The sequence below is a fragment of the Phaseolus vulgaris genome, chromosome 4, assembly GCF_051622355.1.
Source record: "Phaseolus vulgaris cultivar YP4 chromosome 4, ASM5162235v1, whole genome shotgun sequence".
Taxonomy (NCBI): Eukaryota; Viridiplantae; Streptophyta; class Magnoliopsida; order Fabales; family Fabaceae; genus Phaseolus; species Phaseolus vulgaris.
In genome coordinates, this window is record NC_143501.1 from 12325660 (window position 1) to 12337585 (window position 11926).

At 33.5% G+C, this 11926-nt stretch overlaps 2 protein-coding genes across 2 annotated transcripts; one reads left to right on the forward strand and one right to left on the reverse strand.

The window, feature by feature from the left end:
* The first annotated feature begins 253 nt into the window (after nt 1–253).
* On the forward strand, nt 254–1647 carry LOC137837247 (UPF0496 protein At3g19330). The gene is made up of 2 exons (XM_068646190.2): nt 254–429; nt 507–1647. The coding sequence occupies exons 1-2, from the start codon at nt 366–368 to the stop codon at nt 1436–1438; spliced, it is 996 nt and encodes a 331-aa protein (XP_068502291.2). The 5' UTR covers nt 254–365; the 3' UTR covers nt 1439–1647.
* A 487-nt stretch (nt 1648–2134) lies between these two features.
* Nucleotides 2135–10869, reverse strand: LOC137837246 (uncharacterized). The gene is made up of 15 exons (XM_068646189.2): nt 10315–10869; nt 9137–9231; nt 8930–9043; nt 7498–7602; nt 7298–7369; nt 7008–7120; nt 6306–6437; nt 5862–5930; nt 5194–5281; nt 5017–5088; nt 4821–4921; nt 3863–3980; nt 3235–3294; nt 2999–3109; nt 2135–2393 (listed from the first exon to the last, which is right to left on the reverse strand). The coding sequence occupies exons 1-15, from the start codon at nt 10436–10438 to the stop codon at nt 2283–2285; spliced, it is 1485 nt and encodes a 494-aa protein (XP_068502290.1). The 5' UTR covers nt 10439–10869; the 3' UTR covers nt 2135–2282.
* Nucleotides 10870–11926: the final 1057 nt, after the last annotated feature.

Here is an 11926-nt window from a genome sequence, read left to right on the forward strand (position 1 = left end):
AACACATCGAAAAAAAAGACTTCCGGATTACATAATCCGGAAGCTAATCTTATGTATAGAAAAGACTTCCAGATTATGTAATCCGGAAGCTAATCACAAAAGACTTCTGGATTACATAATCCGGAAGCTAATTTTGAATCTGAAAAATGACTTCCGGATTATGTAATCCGGAATATTGAAAAGGGTATTTTTGAAATAAGAAAAATTTATGGGGTGGCACAAGAAGGTATGGAGGTGCAGGAAGAAACAGCCTTCTCTCTCTCCTCTTTCTTGGAGAAGAAGATGAAGAACCATCATCACTCTCTTAAATTGTAGAACACCACTCTCACACACTTCACTGGGTAAACAAAACACAGCCTTCCACAATGCTCAAATGCTTCTCCTTCAAATCATCTACTTCTTCACCAACCATCCAAAACCCTTCCCAAGGTAACTAACTCCTAAACCCATTCTTCTTTCTCAACAACTTTTTCCTCACTTAACTGACAAAACGTTGCGTTTTGCAGAGAGCACATCCAGCATCTCTCGCGAGTACCACCACGCCGTGCACACCACGTCTTTTTCCGAGATTCGCTTCAACGTCGAGGCCCAGGCCCACCACCTCAACCCCACGCGCGAGCGCGTTCAACAAGCATCAGACCACTTCAACCCCGATAACCTCACGCGCCTCTTCTCCGCGTTCTTCGACCACACCGAAACTGCCTCCGACCTCTGCCTCCACCTACACCGCTGCCTCCTTCGCGCGCGTGCCCTTCACGCGCCGCTCCTCGATCTCTTCCAAAGCCTGGACCCTTCCCACCCCTCCCAAAACGACTGCGTTCGCGCCCTCGACCTCTTCCAGCCCTTCCACACCCTCCCAAACCCCATCCCCGACTCCCACACCTTCTCCGCCATCCGCGCCGACCTCTCCGTCCTCAAAACCACCCTCGACCACCGCGCCGCCAGATCGCTCAGGAGCCTCCGCCTCTCCCGCCGCCTCTTCCGCGGCTCGGCCATCTGCCTCGTTGTGGTTGCAGTTGCCGTGATTGCCGCCACCGTCGCCGCCACTGTGCACGCTGTGGTTGCAATTGCTGGAAGTGGTGCCGGTTTTGCTCTGCCGGTTTGTGCGTCTGAGAAGAGGGAACTTGCGAGACTGAGGCAGCTTGATGCTGCTGCCAAATGTGCTTACGTGTTGAGCAACGATCTCGGGACGATCGACGCTCTGGTGTCGCGGCTGCGCGCGGCGGTGGAGGGGGACAAGGTGTTGGTGGGCCTTGGGTTGGAGAGGGGAAATGAGAGGTATCTTGTGGAGGAAGTTATCAAGCAGCTCTGGAAGAGTCACCAGGGATTTTTGCGCCAGGTTGAGGATCTTGAGGAGCATATATTCCTCTGCTTTTATAACATTAACAAGGCAAGGCTTTTGGTTCATCAAGTGATATGCACTGATTCAACTTCCTAGTTCTAATTCATAACCAATTCATCAAGCCTTTAAATTCTTATTCTAATTCATCCTTGCAGCTGCATTGCAATTATTGTACCCAATGCAGACTTTATAGTAGTTTCACCTTGTAGACATGTGATGTTATATACTCTCTCTTGCTTAAAATTCATTTCTAGTTTGGTAGTTTGTATAAAACTCATCATATTATGCACTTTTCTTTTGTTTTCTCATTTCAGTTTTTGTTCTGTCCATTTTTGGACTTGTGCAGATACCAGTCGCGATGCAATTCAAAAAGTCTTGCTAGATTCTAACCCAAACTGTTATTTAATAATTAACCATTTGCCTCCTATGCTAAATTTCATAATTTTTGGGTTAAGTTTTTATGATAATAAGGGTCATTCTAATGGAACTGTGAAATGTGACAAAAATAGTAGTAGATATTGAAATGACACCAAAAGCCAGCATTCTGGATTTATTTTAAAGCTTTGTACAAATCTTTTTTAAACTGCACTTCAGATATTATTCAGAAACGCGACCGTGAGATCTTGTAATGTTTGCTATGCTATTGATCTTGTTTTTGATTTCTGAAGCATAAACATGTGAGCTTAGGGGCAAGGGATGAAGGAGTGCAAAACTCAAAATACTGGCCACGCAGGTTCACCTTTATGGGATTTAAGGTAATAGATCCTATTTCCCTACCAATGTCAATAACTATCCCAATGAAATTCACCAAGACTTTATTTGTTTACTAATGGGTTTAAGAACATTGCAAAGATTTAACAGAAGATGAAGAATGAGGAAGTTTTACTGTGAAATTATGGGACATAACATGATTACTACTGACAAATATTCCTAACCACCATCAAGGAGAGGTGTTTCCCTGCCTTGCCTTGAGGACAAGCTCTTCAGTCGTGGTGCCAATGATCTCGTTAGCCCGTTTCAGCCCAACGCATTGGTATCGGTTAATGATATCCTGAACTCAAAGGAAAGCTTTCAGTCAAATAAAAAATCTTAATCTTCTGATCAGCGTGTCTTAGGTAACAACAGTGAAACTTATCTCCCAGTTTTATAAACATATTTACTATACATACAATACAACCACAAACAAGATGTCAAAATGTACTCTTACATGTATATTGAAGAGTCTAATAAACAAAATTATACAATCAATTAATCCTCATTCATGTTAAGCACAACTTGTTTTCCTTGATTGGTGAATTAGAAATAGGATGGAAAAAAAGAGTTAAGTGGTATATATAATAACATTTACTAACTAGAAATAGGAAGGAAAAATTAAGAAATAAATGAGCGAGGTTTTTTTTTTTTTTTTTTATAAAATAGCATTCTATTTAAATTCTATACTAAAATGTATAAAATGGACACAACTTATGTATAATAGATTAAATAAAATGACTTGTGCAATTGGCTAAAAGACAAGGCTTCAAAATCACCAGTATTTCCTCAAAATACAACTGAAGTTACCGAACATGGTGATAACATAAAGTATTAAACTAGTCATGGAAGTTTTGCAACATTATATATACTTAACCAAACCAAAAACATTGGAAGGGAATCTACCTTGGTGACGATTCCCAACTTCTCTAATTTCTGAACTGCATCATCCACATCAAAATTGCATCTCTCTCCAAACTCTTCTCTGATTAGATCCTCACACCATTGATCGAGTTCCTGATTCACATTATCATATATAGCTTATATGAATGAGTAGATGTGACAAAACTCTTGTTTCCTAACTTCAAATTGAAAAATTATAAAGAAAACAAGATTTGCTTAATTGCTATTGATGTCCATACTTGTCTATTAGCTTTCCCCTGCTCCATCAGAATAAAAAATGATATTATTACTTCTTTAACCTGCACATAAGATCTTAAGATGAGTGTGACTTTTAGATGTTAAGCATGTGCATGGCTACATGCAGCAACATCACAAGCCGGCCAAAAAATCAAAACAGATAGCTGCTTACACATATCTTTTTAATTCCTTTAAGCCTCTGTCATGTGCATATACATATAATTTTATCTGAGAACATTATTATGTTGCTCTGTAGTTTAGTTATAATAGTTAGGTTTATAAGTAACTTGAATAAAATCCCATTTTCTTAAATTTTGTCTTTCGAAGTCCCTACCTTTTAATCTCATTTTTAATTGGGGTGCCTAAGGATGAGTGTCACACTGAATGTTCTACTAGAAATTGATATTGTAAGCTTAATCTGGCTTAATGCCTTTAAACCTTTGCCCAATTTAGACAGTCGTATTGATGGTGGTGACAAATATTTATCCGTTACAGTTTTTCCATCAGAAGCCCTATATTTTGGTGTAATGGCAAAGCAAGTTAACAAAAATCATTGATAATAGTTTATTGGAAATAATTAAAAAGGTAAACAAAAAGTAATGACACAAAGCACATAAAGCTAGCACTTACTTCCTGTTGAATGACATCATCACATAAATGGAGAAGTGTACCCTTTCCACTGTCCAGTTGTTTGTCATACATTGACTGTGTAATCAAATTTTGGTATTGGACCAAGTTTTGTTGGAACCTATGAGAAGTTAAAATTTAGAAGCCACAGGATAAATAGATTCATCTAACACTGACCATACATGTGTATGATCAATTGGATAATATAACATGATTCGAAGGTTTCATTCATAAACTTTAACTTCTGGAATTAAAGGTGTTGTTTTATCAAATTTGACAAAGATTTCGATGATAACATAAACATTGTTTTCTAAAAAACATAAACTATAACTTTGATTCTCGAAGGTGTAATTTACTTTTGCTTAAATTTTAAAAGTATTAAAATTTAAAAAAGAAAAAGTCTTGAAAGTGTAAATTGTTTATCATTTGGAAGATCTATGTTAAAATTAGTTTTTGTGTTTAAGTAACACTATTATTTTAGCATATGAGCTCAACTATTTATTATCATTGTAGCTTTTGAAAATTCATTCAAATTTTCAATTAAACGCTATATATAAATTTATTGGGAGATGATGGAAGTGAAAAGTTAAAAAATAAGAAATGAAACTGAAGGCAAAAAAAAAAAAATACTAATAATATGCTTCATTAAAATTTGAAAAATACTTTAAGAAACTTAATTTTAGATACAAACATTAAGTTTCACAGAGATCTTTTAATGATAAGACTAAAGTAACAGATGAATTAGGAACTTTTAAGAACCTAAGTGAGAACAAATTACACTTTCGATGACAAAACTTACTCTTTAGCTTATTAACTGCCATCATTGAATGCTATATAGAGAGGATGAAATAGTTGAGCTAAATGCAATGCAGATGAAAATCTGAAACTGATAAATGCAATGCAGATGAAAATCTGAAACTGATAAATGCAAAGCATATATTTCCAAGGGAAGGAAGCATACGTAAAGTATGTCTTCACAAAATAGCCAATTACTGTAGAAAGAATAGCACCAATGACCCGCAAATCAGCTGTATCCACATTAAGAGAACTACCTACAGCAGCCTGTGAAGGAAAACATATTAAATGCATTAGTGCAAAATGACCAAGAGCAGAATCACTATTGTACAAAAACTCAAACCTGTGATTGAAAAACTAACCAGACCAACTACAGCAGATCCAAGAAACTTGACCCAATCCATTGGAGTCAGTCCAGGATTTTTCTTTTCTGGCTGTCAAGTAAAAAGTAGTGACCAAGTCATCGCTTATGCTCATTTGGGGAAAAGGGTAAAAACCATTGGATGTTGTTGAAATGTTTCACAAATGAGGTAACTCACAAGAACTATTTCCATATCAGCCATTGGAATGTTTTTGAAATGCTTCACATAAATTGCTCTTTCTTTTTTTGATTTGGAGCTAGCTTGTCTGAAGAATCAATTTCCAACTTAGAATTCAGCACAATACTTATATGTACTTATTTAATTCCAATCCAGGCATTACTTATGTGAACCCAAACCCTCTCAGAAGATAACTCAAATTCCTTGTTTTTCACATAATACACTTATATGAGAATTTTCAGAATAGTCTTTTGGGTTTTTCTTAACAAGATATACAAACAAGTTTATAACTATCATTGTCTTAGATGAAAGAATTTTATTCTCTCAAAATAGCAAGCATATAGATCAGAAATGCAAGGAAAGACTGATAATTATACACAAAGAGGGATATTTTTCATCTAACTTTTTATTATTTCTTGAGAAGATAAACAAACTAGTCTGTATTACTTAGGTTATTTATGAGAGTTTCTTTACTTTTTGTTTTTATTTGTATGAATTTAGTTTAGTTGCTCATATTTTCGTTTTCTTTTTATTTTATATTATTTTTTATGACAAGTGTTGTTTAACATAATTTTTTTTAAAAGTCTATAATTCAGTCTATTAAACGATCAAAGAGTTTTATTTAACAAACTAGCATAGTAGAGATCAAACATACAATTGAGCACTACCTGTAAACAACAATTATCCTATCAAATGTAGGTTCTTGGATTGTGTTCTTGTTCAGCAAACTACCAATTCTGAAAATTAGCAAACAATTTCATGAGTGACAAGAAGATCAAACATTCAAGATTTAAACATTTTTTACAGGCATGAGCTCAGCAGTTTTGCGAGATAAAGCAGCATGCATTTCTCAGAGAAATGAATAGTTAGATTTCTAGATGGAAAGTTGAGATATAATAAACAAGAATAATTGGCCAAATCCTTGCAAAAATCCATCTTCAAACTTTATACTGGGTGACTACTGTCTGTGAATGTTAATTTTTAAAATTTTCCAAGGCCAGTAGCAGAATGCATGAAAATGAATGGTAAATGCTATAATGAAGTATGAAAAGAAGATAAGGACAGCAGAAGCTGAAGCTACAACAACAATACAAAAAGAGTTTCAGCAAGACCTCAATGGCATTTTTTCAAGACGTATCCGTTCATATACATCATCCTGATAATCTTCCGACTCCAACTCATCGTCCTTCTTCGGATCCTTATTTTGACTCCCTTTTAACCTTCCGAAGAAAAACTTCTCCAACCTGCAAGAACCATGTGCTAAAGTTTGTGTAAACAGATAATATAATTTTTATTTCAATGTGTTTTCAAATGGAGATTACAATATCTCTGAATATTCTCAAATTCACATTTCTTTCGTATAACTATTATGCTATAAATGACATTTCAAACAAAAATTAAAAGTAATTATTTTAGCCATTCAAATTTCTGATAGTTGAAAATAAATGTTGGAGATTCCGCATCGACTAGAGCATCGACTAGAGATTACAGCATTTCATTGTATATAAAGTGGATGCAAACCTCAATCCATGAGCCGGTTTTATGAGGTTGAGTTAGACTTAAAAGTCCACTTCGTAATATGGTATTAGAGTCATTTAAAGCCTATTCTAACAAATGTTTGTTGATCTTATCAGACCATCTACTATCGGGTCATTAGGCTTAAAGTCCACTTCGTAATAATAAAAACTGATGGTTTTGAGTTTAATGTTTATCAATTATCTGCAGAAATAACCTACAGGAATCATGATCTTCATAATGGATTCTTCATTAACATAATTTAATAAAATTGAATCGCCAGTGTGAGTGTTCCTTACCTGATTAGTCTTGATATATATAACCAAAACCGTGCTATGAGCATATCCACTTTCTCCATGATAAAGAAATCAGTCGTTCGATCAATTCCAATGCCACGCCGAAAAATAATATACTATAGTAACAAGATATGTTAGTTTTCCATTTCACAAAAGTATTAAAATCGTGTAATAAAATAATTCTGATCGGTGTTTATATGTTCATCCTGCTTGATTTGGATAACAATGAACTCTACAGCACCAAAAGTACCTTGTTGGATAGGAGCCCCTTGTACTTAAATTTAAAGGCATACCTTATCATGGAAATCTGGAAGGTTATCATGCGGATGTGTTTGAAAATATTTTTTCAAAACAAGCTTGTCAAGCTACATCAGCAAAACAGAGATCAGAAACTGTTAACAGCACAATCAAGCATCCAAAGTGACCTGTGCCGTTAAAGGCACATATATTATGCCTTTATGTTGAGTTAAAAGGTAGAAACATTGTTGCAAACCTTGGATTCATTAACTGTAATGGGAAGATTTAGAAGATACTGTCCAGAAAGAGCAATATCAACCTCTTCTTGAGTCGCAATCTTGAAGTTGCTTTTTCTCATCACCTGCGTATGTCAGAATGTTCAGATACCAGAATAACAGATATACACAATCTCACTGATTTGCAATCAATCCCTGAATATTTTGTTGTTCTAAATCTTATTCACAATATAAATTTAGGCCAAGCAACATGAATAAATCTTTTAAGAAAATGTTACTTTGATAAAAGGAGAGTGTGAGGCAGAGTTTACATTTATGACTGACAATACTTTTCCAAATATTTCTCTTTTCATTTGTAATATGGTGTATGGTTTTCAATGTATCAACACTTATAAAATTAATCCATTTAGGTAAAAAAATATTTTTCTCTCCCACTATAATCTAGTCCAAGGTTGTCAACATATCAATCATCTTCTTTCAATCACTTTAAAACATGAATTCTTTCTAGTAATTTAAGACTTTAATTTTATGTAAACTTCAAAGTCTTATACTTCTAAAATTTACCAAATTTTCTTGTCTCCGAGGTTCCCATATACCATATCATGTCTGTACTTCCTAGCCTCTAGGCCAAGGTTTTAAAAAACTGTCAGTGACTGCGATTTCAGCTACAATGTGAAGGTTTTTGGAGTCACCCTCGTTCAATTGCAACCACGATTTCAGCCGCATTTGATCGTCACAACCCTTATACTTCCTCTCCCTCCAATTCTAGCACAAGGCTAAATTAGTATTTTATTTATAGAAAGTTTCATTCTTTGATGCAGAGGGGAGAAATAAAGGGTTTTTAAAGTTGATTAAATTAAAAGGACAGTTAAATTGCTTCCCATTATGTCATAGCCTGATATCCAAAATAAAGGTGTAAAGTAAAATATATTTATAATAGTTGCATCTTGTCAATGGAGACATGGGAAGATTTGGGACATGTAAGTTATAAGCAAACCTATATAACCAACTATAACACACTGTCTTCAACTCAAAACCTTAACCTTAAGAGGATAGGTTTATGAATTTTTTTTTTATATGTTGCTCTTCTTGCATATTTTTATTGAATGTAGCACTCTATATCACATTTCATTTCTTAAGGCGATAGGTTTATGAGGTTTTTCTTTTTATACGTTGCTCTTCTTGCATATTTTTATTGAATGTAGCACTCAGAGCTCTCATTTGACTGCAACAAACTCCTTTTCAAGTGTGATTTGCCTCTACATTAGTTATGTCACACTCCCTCTCAATCCAACATTCTACACACATTTTATATACAACAATCATTATGTAGACAAGTTATGATTTGAGCTGAGTTAACTTCTCTACTAAAATCATCATTGCTATTGGTTAAAGTCTAAGATGTTCCTAGAAAACTGTAAACTATGGAAATTCATGAAGTATCCAAAATACCTCAAAAAGGTAAGTCAAGAAATTCTGTTCAAGAACATCAATTTCTTCACTAGGTAACTTCTGCCGTTCCAACTTCTGGGACCCGGATACAGGATCAAAGAGAGAATAGATTTGCTTTAAGCACAAAAAAAGGAGAAAAAAAAAATCAGTCTCCAACCATATCACTAGACTAGTTGTATCAGAAAAAAATGGTCAAGGAAAGAATACCATCATGTCCTCAAACTGTAGAAGGTACCAAGCTCGGATTGTGTACTCTATTCTCTTGCAGAGCTTCAAAAATTCAACTCGGTCAGCACTATGTTCTGCACATAGTACCCAAATGATTCAATAGCAAGCTTTGGAAGGAGGGTGTGGGGGCTGTTCATATATTATTTCATCTAAATAAAAACTGCAAAATTTTATCATCACAGCTGCTCCAAATAATAAGAATTTATTTAAATAGATTGCACTTACAGAGTCCAGATTTATACTGTTATTCAATCATGGATTGTCATGTTTGATACCGTTCTGAACTTTTTTTAGTATATTACTTTACAAGTCATGCAGTGAATGGTGATAGAATAAAAGTTTTCTCGCATTAGTTAGCAAGTTTGGTGTCTTTAATAGTAATTACTTAAAAGTTATCTTTATTATGATTTCTATTTGGTTTATGCATTAAAACCTTTTATACATATGGTTCTTACAAATTGAACTCGAAGTCATATTTGAATATTTTCAATTGATTGCAGTTTAAAAGTTTTTACACTATCATTGTATCAAAGATTGAAAATTAAACTCAATTAATAATTTACATGGTATAGAGAGCATGGTTTTCAATTGCTAACAACTTTGTAATTGCTGCTGCAATCATAGTTTCAACTACAATCACTGCTTCATTATTATTGTGATATTGGTGGTCTTTGCAACCATAAGAATATGAAAAGAAATCATTAAAAGAATATATTAACACTTCCAAATCAACTAATATATTACCATTTCCGTTCTTATTGAAGTGTCTGTTAAAAAATTTATGTACAAACTAAAAAATATAATGATGTGTTTTGTTTTCATGAAATAGGTTTGAAGTTTCCTAATTTACGTTTCACTGTTTTCAGATCAAATAAATGCATATCAGTTGCAGAAGTGTTAATACAAAAAATAGATAAAAAGTAAAAACATGATCGATAAGATGGTAGTTATTTTAAACTTTGAAAACAAAATACAAACAAAAACAAAACTCTATAAAATGCGTCAATTAAGCAATTGAACCAAACTTGTTTGGCATTCAAAGTAGCAACACTGATCATCATGATGAAAGTGCAACAAAAAAAGTAGACAGAGACAAATTGGCAGGAACAGAATCATGGTATAGATTAGAGAAACCAAAGTGTCTGAGAAGAACATACTGATAAGGTTGGCCAATGTCATGATTAGGTGAGGCTTCAAAACTGGAATAACCGATTCACGTTCTATTCGAATCAATTCCTTCTTTTGACCTTGAACCATTCCTTCCCAACCTGGACGTGCCATTTTTCTTTTGCACCAAACCAAACGAGTCCCAAAGAAATGGATGAATAAGAACCAAAGGAACCCACGAGACCGTAATTTTATATCCAAAAGGATCAGAGAAAGAAGAAACAGAGCGTTTCTTGGCAATACATTAGAGAATAAGATTCATGCTTCGCAAACTAGGCATAAGATGCTTCACAGTGCTGCAACAACCACACATAAACAAAAGAGAAAAAGAAAATGCTCTGTGCTAATAAAATAAATTTGAAAATTAGAAATGAAAATAAAAAAAGCACGTTCGTGTTTAAGATGAAACTACCACCACCAACGTTGTCTAGAAAACACAAATGTTGGGGAAATTCACGTGCATGGCCAAGCGTTATTGTTCATCGTTTAGAAAGTGAAACTACGGTGCGCACGTGTGTGTCGTGTATGTGATTGATTGTGAAATTGATTTGTTCAAACTTTCTCTTCCATATTCACAAAATAGATTCATTCATTCCAATTTTTTTCCCCATTCTTTTAATTTAGTGCAAAAACAATAGAGAGACCATTATCTAGAGAAAAGAAAAAGTATGTGTGCTTTTTTTTTTCTTTAATTTTTCAAAAATAAAATAAAATAATACTGACACTTTAAAAAAAATATTATTTTACAACTCATTCTAATGATATAATAATATATGTTAACATTTTAAGTTAAAAAAAATAAAAATATTAATATATTAGCATTAAGCAGTTGTTTTTTTAGTGAGTGTAAAAATGTCTTCCGCATAAAAAATATCATTATTTTGGATGTCTCTTAGTAACTTTAGATTTCAAATCTAAGAACCATCAAATTACCTGTCTTGGGTAACACATTTTGATTAAAAATTTATAGTTATTATCTGTAGTTTTAGTACTTGTAATTTGTCTCAAAATAATGGATATTTTTCGTTTATTTATTAATTAATTTTCTAATTATTCTCGGATAAATCATCTCAATGATTGATAAATGAGTGAAATATATGTAGTATATTTATTGAAATAAAACTATATAATAAAAGCGTATAAAAAAATAAATATATTTATAATTATTTTTAATCTGTGTAAACATCTTAAACTGCAGTTAAATTGGGAGATAGTATCTTTTCTTCTTATTCTTATACGTATAATAACCTGTTACTTATTTTTAGTAGGCTTTTTTAGGAATTGAGTACTTTACCTAAAACATAAATATTGTAATATTTTTGTATGTAAAGTGCGTTTGCACGTTTCGGATTATAAACAAAAATGGTTTACTTCAATTAGAAGACGAATGTAATTATAATAAAATAATTATCACATGTACGCAAAAACTGTAACAAGCTAAGAATCTATTAAAGTATAAACTATTGATTAGAAAATTATCAGTTATAATTATAGCTCGTTCTTTACGCTATATTCACCATGAAAAGAAATACGATAGATGAAAGAAAAAAAAAAGTACCAAAACAAGAGAGAAGCTCAAGTTCGTTGCACAACATCGCTAGG

Excerpts from the sequence above, each read along its gene's own strand:
- LOC137837247 (XM_068646190.2), top strand. The coding sequence starts at position 366 with ATGCTCAAATGCTTCTCCTTCAAATCATCTACTTCTTCACCAACCATC. Across the intron at positions 430-506 it reads CATCCAAAACCCTTCCCAAG|AGAGCACATCCAGCATCTCT; the intron begins GTAACTAACTCC and ends TGCGTTTTGCAG.
- LOC137837246 (XM_068646189.2), bottom strand. The coding sequence starts at position 10,438 with ATGGCACGTCCAGGTTGGGAAGGAATGGTTCAAGGTCAAAAGAAGGAA. Across the intron at positions 5,931-6,305 it reads CTTGAAAAAATGCCATTGAG|AATTGGTAGTTTGCTGAACA; the intron begins GTCTTGCTGAAA and ends GCTAATTTTCAG. Across the intron at positions 3,110-3,234 it reads AGGGGAAAGCTAATAGACAA|GAACTCGATCAATGGTGTGA; the intron begins GTATGGACATCA and ends AATGTGAATCAG.